Below are 18,745 nucleotides of genomic sequence, written 5' to 3' on the forward strand. Positions count from 1 at the left end.
TCTAAAAAAGTCAGGGCTGCTGCGTGACCCTGACTTACCTGACGGTAAATTTATTGGTGGTGCGGCTTCAAATCACTCCTGTTTCAATTCTATTCCCTAGAGGACAGAATCTAGAATATCTGAGGCAAATCCTTTGGAGTTTCGTTCACTCGTTGTCTAAATATGGCCAAAAAATGGTCAAAATCTCAAAAAAGTGAGTTTTTGGGAAATCTTGGCATTTTTTTACTTCAGGGGCCGAAATCTCTCCAAAAAGAACGAATTTGCAACTTTTTTGTGTTGATCCTGAAAGTGCATTTCATTTCCATCAACTAAAAATGATGATTTCAAGTCGAAAATGGGACTGGCAGGAAGGCTTTGCTGTCCTGCATACCCCATATTGGCTATAGCCGACATTGGAGCCGACATTGGCGCTCAAAGGGTTAACTCGATCGCTCATTATTACTATGACATTGAACAATTTTGACCATAAATTGAGTCACGATGAAAGGGTTAAGTGTGTTTCTTATGGGAGGCAGTAAATTTGAAATAAGGTTGCTTTAAGATCCCAAAATACCGATAATAGTCAGAAAATACCGAAATACAGACATAAAAAGGTGTCAATTATCGATACCGAGCGGTGGTTTGAACACCGAGTACCGATAGACTTTTTACTTTAATCCCGAAATACCGATCAATCAAGGCCTCATACCGATGTACCGATCAACCAGTACGCCCCCTCCACTATTGTAATGAAGACTAGAGTCATCAACTCTTAAATTGTCGCACTTTAAACACTGATATCCCCTAAACTAGAAATTAATAAGAGGTTGGTTAATAGCTCGTTGCTAATAACTTTTTCTTTTAGGCCTTCGAAGGCAGTTTTTTTTAGGCAGAGCAGGATAAGCGGTAGATGTTAGCTTTAAAAAAGTCAGACCCAAAGTTCAGGCCTTACTGCTCAGCGGTGCGGCTTAAAATATCACCCTGATCCAATAACTAGAAGAAGAAATGGAGTATGTCAGGATAAAACTTTTTGTATTTTCGTTGACTCCGTGGCCGTCCGAAAATTCATCACAATCCAAAACATAGATTTTCGGCCAAATCGTGGACCTGGTCGACATCTCGAAGTCAAAGTCTTGAAGCGTTGCTCAAATAACTGTGACATCTTAATCATCAAAGAGCAAGGAAGTCACCATGGTTTTCTACTCCATAACACTGAAGGGCGTTACAACAACATAGAACGCGGTTATATTCTACCGATTCAACCGGGTAGTACGTTGTTTGCTGCAGAGCAGTATAATGTACCGAATAATGTGGCTGTATCAAATGTTATTGGGTTGTATCAAGGAGATGCCAACCCTGAAGGACTTGCCAAAAATTGGCTTCGTTCGAAGCGAGGCATACCCTGCAATAAAGCTGGCGGATTCCTCGCGGAATATAACTTTCGATTTTTTGAAAATCAACTTGATTTTAGAGAGAGGTTTATTGGCACTTTGAGCAGACGGTATGCAGATGAATTCATCCAATAGGATATTCTTTTTTGGATATCTTTCATCACTTTTCATTCGTTGTCTATCGTCTATCGGATGTTTTGATTTTGTTTTCGTTTGTTGTAAAATTAAAAAGGTGACATCATAATATTGAAATAAAAGAAATTCCACTTCTCTATTTTTGTTTTTCTTTGCTTTTTTTGCAACCCCACCACACTGACACCGAGAAAAAATTTCTTTGCCACCCATAAAAAGAGAAGAATATTATGAATTTCTAGGAATTATAAATAGCAATTCAATTTCGTTCATTTTGTAAATAAATAGTCCTGTTTACTGCATTTTCAGATTACTCCTTATTTTTGAACAATAGAGAAAAAACAAATTTAATGAAGAAGAAGAAATTCCTTGCATTTTTTTCTTCTGTGCATGATTAATGAAGTTAAGAGTGAAAAAAGAGGGAAAAAATCTCTTTTCAAAAATCGAAACATAAATGAAATTTAGAAAATGAAGAATATATACCGGCTTTTTTTTTAAGGATAGTGTTTGTTTTTTTCGCTGAGAGTGAGCATTATTCTTATTCTGCTGTACCCGATATGAATTTCTTGTAATTTTTCTTTCCGGTTTACCTGTTTCCGTTTGTTTTCTATGGGGCTAGTTGTGACTTTATCTGATATTCCGATGGCGTATTGGCGGCCGCCAACGCTAAAGCTCTAAAGGAGCGAGCCAATATCACATCGGAGAGGGATGATTTTTTAAAGGAAGAAACTTTTGCGAGGCGAAAAAATCGCGAAAAATTTTAGGAATTTACTTTCGTGAATAGGTCTTTTGTGCATATTAACTTTCGCGAATAAAGGCAATTTATACTAACTATTTATATTCACTTCCGCAGAGTTTCGTCTGTTATTAGCAAATAAAAGCAAATACAAACAACAAATAGATTAACACATTCATATATCAATTTTTTTCAAAAATTATTTTTCGCGGGAATTAACTTTCGCAAATTGCGACCTTGAGCATTTTTCGCGGAACTTAATATTTGCAATCTGGTGAAATGCCGTAATCCAAACCTTCCAGATGTTGAAAATTTTCCTGACCTTTTAGAGCAGAGCGTTTTAGAAGAAAATTTCTACATCGGGTGCCAGATAAGTTGAGACTGTTCAAATTTGTTGCGCTTGCAGTGGATGAAACAGAGGTGGAAATACTGGAGGTAGTATCTTCTATCCTCTAATTCCAGGAAATGAATATAGGTTTGCGTCTCTTCGCTATCTTTTTCTTTTCATTTTCACCGGGCATTTTCACTTCAAAACCCACAGTCGAATGAATAACACAACTTTCAATTTTGACGGAAGAAAAAATGTGACAAATAACTTGAATATTAAATGAGGCTATTATTGAAATTCAATTGTGCTTGAGCAAATGTAAAATGATTTAAATTTTTTCTCACGCAAGTTTGAATGAACCTTGATCGCGTTCAGTCACCAATTCTTCCTTATTCTCTGTTATTCGATTTCCGGAAATTCCACAGTGCGCTATTTTCTAAAGGTAACCACGGCGATATAAAACTTAAAGTGAAATATTTTGAACCAATGAAAATGAAGAACGAATATAATAGATTTCAATTCATAAAGTCGAGGTCAAACAAAAAACTTGCTCACAGTACTTTCACAATGGCAGTAGCAGCACGACAAGGGTTTATGAGAAGATGGGGAGGTTAACTTTTTGGCCCTGACGAAGCAGCAATTGTGCTTTTTTTACAGGGAAACGGATTGGTTTCTGTGCAAAAGGTGTGTCCGAACTGTCAGAATAACATGCACATGGAAGCACACGCAACATGCCCTGATGGATACTGATGGGAATTATTATTTTTGATTTAGTTTTTATCCAAAGACAATTACCGCTAGTTAAGCTTACATATGTTTTATTGTCTTTCAATTAAAGATACCCTAAACGGTTTGCGTGATTGCTTGAAAGGGCCTTTTAGCTCCTTGCGTGAATTAAAGGGTGACTGGGGGGTATTAATAATTAAACGGTTTCTATATTACAAATTTGGGGCGAACCAGCTATGTGCTTTTTTTACAAATTGACCTATCCGGCTGTTTATAATTTTTAGGAGATGTAATCGACCATGTCGGAAAACTTTGAAACTCAGACATGGCACGATTTTTGCGAATTGGCACGGAACCTCGATATCGGATCTTTTCTTTATTATCTACTTATGGTCGAAGAAGATCAGTTGCGCCAAGGTTACTGATATTGTCAGAGTGAAAAAAGATCACGTGATTGCCACGTTTCAACTGCTGCGAGAAGTTTGTAGCAACGACCTTCAAAGAAACCCAATTAGAATTGGTGGTGATGGGGCCAATTTCGTTGTCCAAATAGATGAAAGCCAATTTCATCACAGACAAAGAGTGAGTTTTATTTTTTCATACACAATTTTTCTTATAAATGATATAAGAATAGTGTATTTTTGTTTTATAATGAATATCTTAACCTTTTGGTCGAATTCATCCTAAAATATTCTTAGATGATGCTTTGCCCAGTTAGGAGGAAATCAGTGATTTGTAGATTAAAAAGCTGTTGATATTTTGGGTTTGGTTACAAAATTTTAGGAGGGCCATATTCTAAGCATATTCTTTATTTTTGGCCAGTTTGATCATGGACATTCTTATAAAGCGTATTCTTATAAAAAAACGTGTATAAAAAGTCTGAATTCCCTTAAATTCTTTTCGTATTCTGATTTGATGTTAAGTTAGATTGGGGTTTGGATTGTAACTTAAGAATGCCTTAAGAATTTAGAATAATTTTGGGCGAAAAATAAAAAAAATAATCATAAATCGAAAATACTCCATTTTTATAAAAGAAAGCATAGCATGTATATGACGGGGTGAACCAACTTAAAGGACGTCTAAGTGACATGCATTGTACTTTTTTTCATTTCTTTTTGAAAAAGTAGGAAGCTGAAAGTTTGGCATGCCTAAATGTACGATTGGTTATTAACATTCCACATTAGCCCTGAAAAACCCCTGAAAAACAAGAACTGATGCAACTAAAGTCTAGACTGTTAGATAGACTTTCCGAAAAAGGAGCAAATTACTAGCTGGAAAAAGGGACTAAAATGGGAGGTAGTTTGAAGTTAATAATATTTTTATGTTTCTAGGGTGGAGTCGGCCGCGTTGGTCAAGCTCCCGTATGGGTATTTGGACTAGCTGATACGAGGTTCGTCCTAGCCTGGATATCCAGGCTGTAAACTATTTCACAGTCTAGTTTTTGATATTTTATGTTCTGGTTTACAGCCTGGTCTCCCTAGAGCGATTTGCATTCTCCATATGAGAATGCAGTCCGCTTGCTTGCGCTCACTTCATTAAAACCGCAAGGACCAATCTACACAGCCCGGAGCAATTCTGAATCAAAAATAGGATAGTCCTCCACTTGCTAGTGGAGATAGAGCTTTCTGTTACATGAAAACATGAAAAAGAAGAAAACAGAGGCAAGTTCATTTTCCAAGAAAACATGGTCTGATGGTTGGTCATGATAATGCATGCAAACTTCTTCATGGACTCTGGTGTAATCTTTGGATCAAAACTCTTATTTCTGAAGTCAAATTTGAAAAACATGTTGAGTACGCACACTTATCATATTTCAAAAGCTATTTTAGGCTCATTTAATCAAGCGAACGAGGAATTATTTGGCGAAACAGCTGGTAATCAATGCAGCGTTAACTGCCTGTATGCTATTTTTGGACCTACCCCGGTGGGGTGGAGGTCCTATTAATTAACCTGTGCTCGTTCGTCCGTCCGTCCGTTCGTCTGTTACCAACTTTTCTCAGGATTGAATCATAGGAATCTTTTGATTTTTAGTACAAAGGTGCAAGATGGTGGTGGCCAAAATGTGACGGAAACCAATTTTGGGGGGTAAATCTGGGCCAAAAAACAGCTAAAAAACGGGTTTTTTGGACTTTGTGAAAAATTGGATCATTAATTTTTTCTGATTTTTTGCATGAAAGTAGGGTACCATCATAGGTAAAAGATGGCTGAAGCAGGTTTTTGCAAAAAAACCTTGTTGGCTCAAAAAACGCATGTTTATCTATAAGAATCACTATTAATAAGCATAGATCAATGTTTTTAGCCATATTATTATTTTTATTTTTAAGATGGAAATGTGGGCCGACAAAAAAGTTTTTTGGGCTGACATGGAATTTCTTTGGCCGACAAGAAAGATTTTTTGGCCGACAAAGAAAGATTTTTTGGCCGAACAAAAAAAATTTTTTTGGCCGTTAGAAAAAATTTTTGGGCCGACAAAAAATTTTTTGGGCCTGACAAAAGATTTGGACCAAATACCCCCGAGACTACCACTACACACCCCACACGCCCTATATCTGCACACCGCCCCGACTCTACTATATCTGAACACCGCATCGACTCTACTATACATCTAAGCTACATCTCAAGTACCTTGAGTGACCCCCCGGGGAGATACCAGAAAACCGTTAAACTAATCCCACCCTACACCACCTCCCGCAAACTACCGCCACCATACTACACGGAAACTCAAACTTGGCACCCATCAAGACACACTACCCTACTTAAAAATATAGAAAAACATCATCCACTACTCATCTATCTTAACTCTACCACCACCCTTACCACCCACGCTCGAACCACCCCCGTACACATTTATCTCACGGCAAACCACCCCACAGCACATATTAACAAAAAATGAAACCAATCCAAACAATGGACTACGTCATTAGCACAACAAAAGCTTTCCACCATGAGAGGGCCCAAACAAAAGGGCTGTCTATGGCAACAACAAACGCGCTATCGAAGCGAACCAATCACAATAAACCTGAAACAAGAAAAACCAATCATGACCCGGAGATAAGAACAACCAATCAGAAACAGAAAAAACCAAACACGTGACCATTGCACACAACAACTGCACAAAAAGAAACACGCGAACCAAAAACATCCTTTTTGAAGATAAACCACACTGACAAGATGAGCTCACAAGATCTATTTGAATCTGGTAAGTTCCTTACATATATTTACTTGATTTTTCAAGCTCCAAAACCCATAGAAATACATTAAAAAATACCCCACACCACTCCAAACAAAATTACTTTCCGAAAGAGTGTTCTCCATGAGGATGTTACCCACACACGAGTAACATGGCCCAACTATCATGAGAAGTTATCGAAATAAGGGCCGAAAACTTTGATTGAGTGATAGACTTTCGACAGAAGACCTCCGTAAACACTCTCGGAAAAATGAAACGCCACCATACGTTTTCATGCACAATGAACGTTCAAAAGTGATAAACCCTCGAAGAAAATCGAAAATTTCAAACCCAACCTACTAATCTATGGCAAATGCTATAACCCTCAGCCCATAGAAAAATATTAGGTAGTACTCTTATTCCCTCGACCATGAGGAAATTTGACGAAAGTCTTGAAAAGAATTTCGAAAAATGTTAAAAAATTTCGAAAAATGTTAAAAAATTGTCTTCAATTATGGGCAACTGCACATAATTAACTTATAGAGGAAACCTACACAAAAATAATGGGATGTAAATGACAAGGTCTTTACTACCCATGAAACACAATTTTTCCAAAAAACACTATCCAAAACCCCTTCAAAAAATTACACCAGATTATTTAAATTTAAAAAACTATAACCGAAAAATCAATTTACTATATGATAACTAATCAATCAGTTGAATAACTTACCAACCCAACAAAAATCTTGGACAACCAAAATCTACACAAACCAAAATATCCTTGCTCGACAAAAAATCGAGAAAACCTAATCATTCTTCAAAATAACGAAACCACCTTATCACCTCTATGAAAACTATGTCTCAACAAAAAAATTTTTCCTAAAAAACTTCAAAAAATTTTCTAAAAAAACAACAACAAAAAAAGTACGCAAAAAAACTTCAACTTCAAAAAAACTCACACATAACAAACATATCAAAAAAATTTTCAACAAATTTCGCAAAAAACTGAACACGAACGCTGAAAAAATATTCAACAATAGAAATAATATGGTCCAACCATTATATTCTATTATCCCCCATTGTTTAAAACAGTTTACATTCTTTCGACTACGAACTCACCATTATACATAAAAAATGAGAAATTATACAAAGAAAAAGCCCCACTCGTATTTTAAAGTTTATTTCTTTCATAAGAACACATACCAATTAACATCATACCACTACACTAAATTGACTTAAGAACTAATTACAAATTCTTACAAGCCGTATATGTATAAAAGTTGCGAAGCGTTTCAGAGCGTCCTCGATTCGCAAGTTGCAAGCAAAACATTTAATGACATACAAACACTGTATATTCAACGGCGCGGCATTTGTGCAGTTTTCCTTTACATTTGCTGCAGTCTTTCCGAATATCCTATCATTTGCAAATTTTTTATAGTCCCTCTCTGTAAAAATAACATCTGTAGATTATCTCTCATTGAGAAAAATGAAGCTTCAACCGTTCTATTTTTTATTTTCTAGAATAAATAGCAAAAAAGTTTAAAGAAACAACAATATAAGAAGATGAAAACACTAAACACACTCGGGGCATTTTGAACTTAAAAAATAAAAACAAACTGTACCCTTATAATCATAAAGGTTGGTGAGTCCAGTCAAAACACAAATTTGATCTGTAGCATCACGCTTCACCTTCACTGATGCAAGTTACCCAATCTCACGGTACATGTGGTTTAAAAGAACGCAAAACTATGTATGCGTATAAGTCTCTATTAGGGTGAGGTGGAAAGATTAAATGAATTAACTCATAAGAAGCAACAAAAGTTTTTCACATTTTAAACAGATAAATGTGGAGGAAATTTTTTATAGTTGACAACAAAATATTTTCCATGTTTTAAAGGCTTGTCAAAAGTGTGTTGACAACAAAGGTTTTCCACATTCAAAATGCACAAAGAAATTTTCAAAGTACTGTAAGTTGTGCAGAATCTGGGTTCTGGGTTCACCTTGATTCAGCCGGTTTACCGTGAATGGTCCTAAATCCGACAGCCCTGCCTAAATGCGACCCTCCAAAATAGCTACTATGAAAAAAAAATTCTATGTTTACAAACATTCCCTCTCCAAGTTGAACAATAAACTATTGCAAGGACTCTCGAAACAAAACATCTGATCTAACAAGATGACTATAATGTCAAGATGTCAATTAATGTGATCAAAAAAGTGTGAGTTGTAAAAATAATTACCTCTACTATTCTGAATCTGTTGCTCGTGTTTAAGACGTTAACAGTTTATGTAATAAAAATTATGTTTTGTATCAGAAGCAACTATTCTAATTTACTCAATTGGTTCAGTGTATCAAATCTGTCATTTTAGTTGACACTTTGGTATCTTCATTGCGTCACAGCAAAAGGTTTGTTTTTATTTTAGTTTGTATCTTTGAAAGACCCCATCGGATTTAGTTAGGCAGGGCTGTCAGATTTAGGACCACTCACGGTACCAGATGAGTTCACCTCTGTTCTCCTTGGTTCTCCTGGCTCACCTTTTTCTAATTCAGTTAAGTCAATATTGCAGAAGAAGAAGATTTTGATCTAAGGCGGCAATCACAAATATCTTCGTTTCGCGTCGCCCGACCGACTCTCGAAAATTGAGTAGAATTGAGCCGGTGAGTCGGTAAATTTGTCAGACTTTTTCTGTCAATGACCTTTCCTTCGTTCAAAAATTTTATTATTGCGAGCGGTTTCTAGCGCATTCGCAGTATTTTGACTTTGTTTATCATTACATGCGCCATTTTGGGGTCGGGGGTCACGGTGTTCAAAGGTCATAATTTTAAACCACCCATTACACGCGGTTGTTTTGGCTGCTGGCTGGCTGGCAGTTTCCTCCAAGAATACACTGCAAAAATGGATGGAAAAATGGAAACCTGAAAATTTTTACGACCGACCGACCGACTCACTTTTTAGACCCAACGAGGACGCAAAATGAAGATATTTGTGATTGCCGCCTACAGTATAGACCTAACTGTTCATACAAAAATTACGGGAAAGGCATATTTGGACTTTGTACCCTATGCTGCACTCAAGCACTTAAGCCAAAGTCCCGCAAAGGCGGGACAAAAATCAGTTTTTTGAAGTTTGCAAAAAAACGCCACATAGAAGATCTTTCAAATTCAGCATGTGAATAGAACAGTAAAAAATACAACTTTTCTATTTTTCCTTTCTTTTGCAAAAGTTCTAGGAATGAAAATAAAGGGATAATGATAATTGAATACTATTCATTGATGATCCGCGGCACTATCGTAAAGCTAGAATCGCTTCGCGTACTCTTCGTTTGAGAAAATGATTGACAGATTGAAGTTTTTCACCCCCGCGGTGCGCGCCGCGCGGGAGCTCGGGCGCTCTGCGAGAGTTCTCGGCTCAATCCTCGGACCGCGCTAAAATGGTAGACTGAGCTGCGATAGATCATTTCGATGGAAGTTGTTGGAATGTTTACAAGGCTCTTGACAGAAAATCGTTTGTTTTATTGTCAATGATGACAGTGCGGTTATTAATTTTGTTAGATCTGACAAATTGATGTTTGTAAGTGCACTTTATAGTTTTGATTCCCGTTGAAGAATCATATTCTGGTTTTCATGTTATTAGATGCTGCTTTAGAGCTTTAGGTCTACACTGGCCTAAGGTTTACCTAAGTCAGTGAAAATTAAACCATCAAAATGGAAACAAAACATTCGATTCAGGAAAGAATGATAAGTACACTACAACATAAGCCATTTCTTGTGACAATCATACAAAAATCTTGATCCAATTCAACTCATTAATAACATGAACACCAAAGACAACAAAGTAAAAGAGAATAGCAACAACCTTCCTCCATGTTTGTTTTGATTTTTGAAAAAGCATAATGGCATCACTTTCGCTTTGCAATAAATTCAAATAATATCAAATTACTACAACGGAGGTAATTTGTTTTATCATTTCCCGGGATGTTCTTGGTGTTTGTTATCTCCTAAACATTGGCGTCACGGGTTACGGAGGGTTTACTCGTTCTTCGTATCATTCTGACGTATACGTCAAATTTGATATAACGGAGGTAATTTGAGTTACCATTTCGCTGAATATCCTTTGTATTTTATCTCCTTTATATTTTGGTATCGCGCAACTCGGAGATTCGAAACGTTTTTCCCATCTCCTGCCTTATAGAGAGTTGAAAGGAATGGATAGTTAAAGGTACGCACACACGATAGCAAAACTGCTTCGCTCATGTACATTCGCTTCGCAATAAATACAAAGAAAAAAGAAAAACCCCACTCTTATTTTTACAGCTCACCACTTTTATAAGAACACAAATTAACATTGCACAATTACACTAATTCAACTAAAGAACTGAATATAAATTCTTATAAAATACGAATGTGCACAAAACTCAAAATAGACCCCACCCCAAATCTTTATATACAAAAAAATACACATAAACTCTTATAAACAAAATATTACAACCACAATAAACTTCATAGATTACATATATAAAAAAACCGTAGAAGCTCTTAGAAAAAGAAGGCATTGCATATATAGACAAACTACACCTAAAACGTAAGACACCACGACAAATACCAATTGTAATATTGAATACTAAAAACAAACCTAATAAACTGTGATCCCTAGATTAGAATCATTTAACTTCTTCACTATATTACCTCTACAGGAAATGAGGAAAACATCTCACCACCAATGACCACAGCCAAGACCACCAAACCAACCAAGGAAAACCTCTCACCACCAATGACCACAACCAAGACCACAACCAACGCCGCAAAACGAACCGCGAGAACACTGGAATACAAAGATCCCCCAGAACAAAACATAGACCCGTTCCTCGAGGAAATCGACAGAACAATCACACTAACACAACGTGCAAACACAGAGAGACAACAACAGAAGGTATCACACCAAGCCGTACAGGAATATAAATGGCATACACTACAAGCAATAAGCACCAGCAACTAACCGATAGGCTTAATACCAACTGTGACATCAAAGGTCACGAACCAACTCAACACTGACCACCGAAAACAATGGGACAAAATACTGACAAAAGCAGCACATGAACTAAGAGACGTCCTAATCGAACACCACACCTCAAAGAAGGAATACCACAAGGGACTTAGAGAACTGGCAAGAGAGAAACTTTCTGACGAGAACTTAAAAACGGTAAATGAGGAGATCCAAAAACAAAGACGGACACCACCGCCCACCGAAAATAAACGCCCCAACAATAAGAGAAGACACAGCCACCACGACGACCAACAACAAGAGTCAAAAAAGTGATTTATAATGTATATAGTGTAAATAGTAAAAACTCATAAACAAGAAAAAGATATACCTGCAAACAAAAAAACCAAAACGGATACCTTCCAAAAATACCCACAACTAGACATAAACCACTACCACAAGAAAACAACACAAAAAACAAAAAATACTACTGTCAAAAACTTTTCGAACATGACGCTAAAAAAAGTAGAATTGAACCTGTTAGATAAAGGACTAACTTTTGTACCAACACCAAAAACAACACACATAAAAAAACATATACAACACGCCCTAAGAACCTTTACAAATAGAATATTCACTAAATATTTTTTTTCTCGAAAAAGCCTTCAAAACCAAAACTTTTATATAGAACTAAACAATGGAAACCACCAATCCCCAACAATAGAACATTAAAAGCATACATTAGAAAAACTAAATTTGAAATCAACAGATTTATACAAAAAAACAAAAACAGAAGCCTAAAACAAAACTTGAACCCGCACGAGACTAAAACATTAAAAAGATTATCCCAAAACAAAAACATCGAAATAAAACCAGCTGATAAGGGTGGAGCCCTGGTCATCATGAACAAGACCTGCTATAAATCCAAAGTTTTCGACCATCTTAACGATGAAAAATCATATGAGCTAATAAAGGAAGAACAAACCTCAGACCTAAAAACCAACATTGAAGCTTTCTTAACCACCATAGCCTACCACTACCATATTGACAAAAACACATTTGAATACTTAATACCACCAAACAAGCCACGCATTGGCCTATTCTATATAACACCAAAAATCCACAAACCAAAAATCCCAGGAAGACCAATTGTTTCCGCAGTGAACTCGGTAACAGAGAACATTTCTGAATTCCTGACGAAATGTGTCCAACCACTAACCTTAACACTAAAATCATTTATCAAAGATACAAAACACTTTCTACAGAAAACTATAGACCACAATTCGAGCAACACAACATACCTAGTGACATTTGACATCAAATCCTTATACACAAACATACCCCACGAAGAAGGCATAGAAGCATGCCTACACTATATAAATAAAAACCACCTAGATATACCAAAATTCACCCCAAACAACAGAATTCTTCACACCCTGTTCCTTTTTATACTCGAAAACAATTATTTTGAATTTAAAGACCGGAAATATAAACAAAAATTTGGTACTAGCATGGGAACGAGGGTTGCCCCTAGCTACGCAACCCTGTTCCTAGGAAAAATGGAGGAGGATAAAATACTAATTGAACCATTCAAATCAAAAATCTCCAAATACTCAAGATTTTTGGACGATATCTTTTTACTATGGAACAGTAGTCTAGATGAACTACTCAAGTTTGAAAAATACCTAAACAATATCCACCCAACAATAAAATTCACGATGGAATACTCGACCAAAGAAATCAACTTCTTGGACACGACCATATACATTGATGAAAAAACTAGTAAACTCAAAAGTAAGGTATTTATCAAACCCACAGACGCAAGGTCCTTACTACATTACACCTCATACCACCCCAAACACACAAAAGAAAACATAATATATACACAAGCATTAAGATACCGATTACTAACCACCGACGACGCCATATACAAAGAAGAGTTAATAGACCTAAAGAAAACACTACTACTACGGGGATACCCCAGAAAAACCATCAACAAAAACTTCAACAAAACCAGAACCCTGACACAAAAGGACTGCCTCTTCCCAGACAAAAGCAAAAACAAACAAAGTAAACTTCAAAAACTTAAAAAACAAAGAAAAAATAATCTCAAAAAACCTACAAAACCTACACAACCGGATAAAAAAAACCAGACTACCATTCACCATTGAATTCTACGAACACCTTTCGCCGATTAAAAATGCCTTACACAAACATTGGCACTTGATAAAAAATGACACAGAACTGAAAAAAATATATCCAGAAAAACCCCTACATTGTATATAAAAGACATAAAAACTTAAAAGACATTTTGGTTCACACACGCTTTACTGAAAAATAGCAGGTATATATATAAAAATAGCGCTCAATTTTAAATATATAGAGAATTTATATCGCAAATATATATACACATATATATTCAAAACATACTTCTCCCCCTCAATGAAACCCCAGACCTTAAATATACCTTTTACACTTATAAAATTATGTGACAGGGGCCTCTTACCTTCGGACCCGAAAGACGTATCTGATACGTTCAGGAAGGGCCAAACACCGCACCCTGGCCCCTGACCACATAAAAAAGTTTTTTTGGGCCGACAAAAAAGTTTTTTTGGGCTGACAAGGAATTTCTTTGGCTTTTTGGCCGACAAGAAAGATTTTTTGGCCGACAAAGAAAGATTTTTTTGGCCGAACAAAAAAATTTTTTGGGCCGTTAGAAAAAATTTTTGGGCCGACAAAAAATTTTTTGGGCCTGACAAAAGATTTGGACCAAATACCCCCGAGACTACCACTACACACCCCACACGCCCTATATCTGCACACCGCCCCGACTCTACTATATCTGAACACCGCATCGACTCTACTATACATCTAAGCTACATCTCAAGTACCTTGAGTGACCCCCCGGGGAGATACCAGAAAACCGTTAAACTAATCCCACCCTACACCACCTCCCGCAAACTACCGCCACCATACTACACGGAAACTCAAACTTGGCACCCATCAAGACACACTACCCTACTTAAAAATATAGAAAAACATCATCCACTACTCATCTATCTTAACTCTACCACCACCACCCTTACCACCCACGCTCGAACCACCCCCGTACACATTTATCTCACGGCAAACCACCCCACAGCACATATTAACAAAAAATGAAACCAATCCAAACAATGGACTACGTCATTAGCACAACAAAAGCTTTCCACCATGAGAGGGCCCAAACAAAAGGGCTGTCTATGGCAACAACAAACGCGCTATCGAAGCGAACCAATCACAATAAACCTGAAACAAGAAAAACCAATCATGACCCGGAGATAAGAACAACAACCAATCAGAAACAGAAAAAACCAAACACGTGACCATTGCACACAAAACGACTGCACAAAAAGAAACACGCGAACCAAAAACATCCTTTTTGAAGATAAACCACACTGACAAGATGAGCTCACAAGATCTATTTGAATCTGGTAAGTTCCTTACATATATTTACTTGATTTTTCAAGCTCCAAAACCCATAGAAATACATTAAAAAATACCCCACACCACTCCAAACAAAATTACTTTCCGAAAGAGTGTTCTCCATGAGGATGTTACCCACACACGAGTAACATGGCCCAACTATCATGAGAAGTTATCGAAATAAGGGCCGAAAACTTTGATTGAGTGATAGACTTTCGACAGAAGACCTCCGTAAACACTCTCGGAAAAATGAAACGCCACCATACGTTTTCATGCACAATGAACGTTCAAAAGTGATAAACCCTCGAAGAAAATCGAAAATTTCAAACCCAACCTACTAATCTATGGCAAATGCTATAACCCTCAGCCCATAGAAAAATATTAGGTAGTACTCTTATTCCCTCGACCATGAGGAAATTTGACGAAAGTCTTGAAAAGAATTTCGAAAAATGTTAAAAAATTTCGAAAAATGTTAACAAATGAACACATTGCTATTTACAAGAAGTGATTTAAGAGATGAGAGTTGAAGTGGAGCAAATATTTTCAGAGTAACTTATAAATTTTTATCATTTCTGTTAAGAAATACACTCGATGTATAATGTTGTGTGTCTCTTCTTTTAACTTGAAAGAGACTTGAAATCATTTTAACATTTTGCTATATTCTAGCACTACCATATAATATTGCTAATTTTCATCGTTTTAGAGCTAGATATACTTATTAAACCAAGATACAAAATTAATAATAACACCATAACAATACCATCAACAAATTTCTGCCAACAAATCAACGAAAATTGAAGTTCCAGATTCAAAGAGCTCTTTGATAGAAGGATAGAAGCAGTCGTTTCAGAGAAAGCAAAAATCACCAACAACAAATGCCCTTTCATCAATTCAAAACATCTTTTGAGCAAAAATCACCGACAACAAACGCCCTTTCATCAATTCAAAACATCTTTTGAAGAAAGAAGAAAAGTGCTTGAGGAGAAAGAAGAAACATAGTTATATTGATTATTTTTATAATAAGAAAAAAGTAAAAAAATATTAAAAAAGTAAAAAACAAAAGAAAAGTAATTAAAAATAAAAATAAAAACAGGAAAAAATAAAAAATAAAAAATATATTTTTTGCTATTGTAAATAGGATTGATTTATTGCCCGGTGTCACCTATAAAGCGGTGGAGGGGTATTTGAATCATTTGCCAAAGAGTCACCTCTTGGCTGTCATTACGCTCATTACGATTACTGAGAATACGAAATCTGAAAATACTACATTTTGACATACTTTTGAAATTGAAAGGTTGAAGTTTTGTTTATCTAACAAAATAATGGGTAGAGGTAAACCAAAAGGTAAACCCAATAAAAATAAAGGTTTTAAAGGAATACCACTTAAAACGTCAAATGCAAAAAATAACGAAAATTTGATTCCATTCTCTGATTTACGGGGAAGAAGTACACCACTGGGACTGAAAAATTTGGGTCAAAATGTTTGCTTTGTCAATTCTGTAACTCAAGCATTATATTCTGTTGATAGCTTCCGCGAATCTGTATTTAATCTTGATGTCGATAGCCCAGTAAAACTTGCAATCAAAGAGCTTTTTACCAAAATCAAACCCTCTGAAAACCCATTGGACACATATCAGTTTATCAAATTTATAGAATTACCACATTATGACCATACTCTTCGAGAACAGTTTGATGCACACGAATGTATTATATATATTATCATATTTTGAATCAAGTAAATCCTCTAACAGCAGACCAGTTCGTGCCCAATGATAGTATTTTCTGTTTATCATTTGCAGAATCAATTTTATGTCAAACTTGCGGTAATTTCTCTAACAAAGAGGTCACTGATAATATATGCCAAATACAGCTTCCAAACCGTTTCAATAGAAATTCTATTGAAAATGCAATTTCGAAAATGGTTAATGACCCATATGGAGAATTTCTACAAGAAGCCTACGAGTGTTCTCACTGTCCCGTTCGTACAGTTGCCATAAAATTCAGGACTTTATTCTTCCACTGATCTTATCTTGCTGTCTTTGCTATGTAAGGTAGTCTAATTTAATCACAATAAACACAAAATCTGATTCCATTGTCCTAAAACTTTTTATAATAATAATACTTTATTTTCAGATCTTGTTGATGTTGTCGGCTATTTGGAATATGTGAGCCCGAAAAAGCCCAAATTCTTTGATGCCTTCGTAATGCAAGAGACAAACGAAACCAGGGTTGTCGTGTATGATCTCCGTCAACATTCAAGCTTTTTGGAAGCTGTCAAGAAAGGTGTAACAATAACCCTTCTTGCCAAAATGACTGACAGCAAAGACTTCCGGTTAACTGGCCAAACTAAAATCATTCCAAATCTTTCAAGCACAATGCGCTACCAACCACACCTACGACCATAAAAAGTGCATTAACCGACTTGCCTATGTGGGATCGTGTTCATATTGAATTCATTGTTACTGGTATGGATGTCCCTGGAATCAGTGTTAAAGAAAATCTTCCATTCTAACAGATCTACGTATCAGATAACAGCCTGCCAACTCCAGAACCAATAACCGTATACTTTGACATGGTTGGATCGTTCCAACAAGACAAATGTTACAAACTCACACATGTAACAGTATCCGAGTTTGGTAACAACAAAGTATTGAAAGCATCAGACCATGCATCATGTCAACAGTTGCAAGATACTGCAGTCATACTTCCAGCTGTCCCCAGTATCATCAAGATTGGTAAAATTGCCAAGGTTAATTTGTCTTCATTCGAAGAAAACAAATTGTGTCCACAATGTAAAACACAAGTCAACTATATGAGATCGATACCATTTTGTAAAACTTGTGATGAAGCATTGGTAGAATCAGATCTTTTAAAATCATCCACCATAAAGCTCACCTTCAAAGATTCTTCAACACAAATACCATTATCGTGTGACCGTAAGCTAATTCAAAAACTTTGCAGCTCTCCCAACACAAATGACGTCAATGACATCCTGTGTGAAATACTAAACATGGAAGTAACTATCAGATTGAAGAAGACAAATAATGAAATCATTTCGATAGATAAAGCCGATACCAACAATGACAGTGGTGATGAAACAAATCAGGGCTGGCTGCACAAACTATTAAAACTTTTCAGCTTCTGAAGTAAGCCTTCCACAGAACGGATTAGATCCTTTCTCGGAATAGTGGGCTACTTTTCAACCCTTACGGAATGGGAGCTTTGAGGTCTGCGTAAATAGCCTTTTTTGCTGTCGTGAATGCGTTAAATGGATTTTTTTGTGCCTGAGTTACGCCGAGTTGAATTGAGCGTGTGAGTGAATGCGTGAAACAAAGTGTTTGTGTGACCATGATAGCAGACATTTTGCGCGTGAATTTGTGAATTTAAACCTTACACGTTACAGACTCATTTTTACTGAAATAAAATTTGCTGATAAAGCGACATATGAATAGGTTTAAAAAAAAAAGAAACATTGAAACATTGATTTCAAATAATTTCGCCGAAACTTCATCGCTTAAAGAGACAACACTTTGGTATATTTTTAAAACGACGAGACCCTTAGAGAAATTTATTTGTCTTTGTCGGTATTTGTGACCTTATACAGAGGCTTTGGTTAGGTTGAAACGCACATATCCAACAATGATTTTTGTCCAACTACCCGCAAAACTCTAGCCAAATGTGACATGCTCACAAATTTAATGTGGTGACAGGGCAAGAAAGAGTAATTCATACATTTCATTGCCATCAACTTAGGCAAAAAAACAAAGATTTCAAGTTAAAAAATAATTGTCAGGATGGTTTTATCCTCACCTCCAAAAGCCGTGTTGGATATATCCGACA

General features: G+C 36.3%; 1 protein-coding gene across 1 annotated transcript; it reads left to right on the forward strand.

Annotated features, from left to right (window-relative positions):
* Positions 1–5,761: 5,761 nt before the first annotated feature.
* LOC136798124 (uncharacterized) lies at positions 5,762–11,455 on the forward strand. Its single transcript, XM_067054706.1, has 2 exons — positions 5,762–6,491; positions 11,154–11,455. Exons 1-2 carry the CDS (start codon positions 6,464–6,466, stop codon positions 11,453–11,455), a joined length of 330 nt encoding a protein of 109 aa, XP_066910807.1. The 5' UTR covers positions 5,762–6,463.
* The last annotated feature ends 7,290 nt before the right edge of the window (positions 11,456–18,745 follow it).

The sequence above is a fragment of the Clytia hemisphaerica genome, unplaced genomic scaffold (assembly GCF_902728285.1).
Source record: "Clytia hemisphaerica strain Z4C2 unplaced genomic scaffold, Clytia hemisphaerica genome assembly, whole genome shotgun sequence".
Taxonomy (NCBI): domain Eukaryota; kingdom Metazoa; phylum Cnidaria; class Hydrozoa; order Leptothecata; family Clytiidae; genus Clytia; species Clytia hemisphaerica.

What these genes read in the sequence shown, in the direction of transcription:
- LOC136798124 (XM_067054706.1), top strand. Translation starts at nt 6,464, where the DNA reads ATGAGCTCACAAGATCTATTTGAATCTG. An exon ending in ACAAGATCTATTTGAATCTG is followed by an intron (nt 6,492 to 11,153) that starts GTAAGTTCCTTA and finishes TTACCTCTACAG; the next exon opens with GAAATGAGGAAAACATCTCA.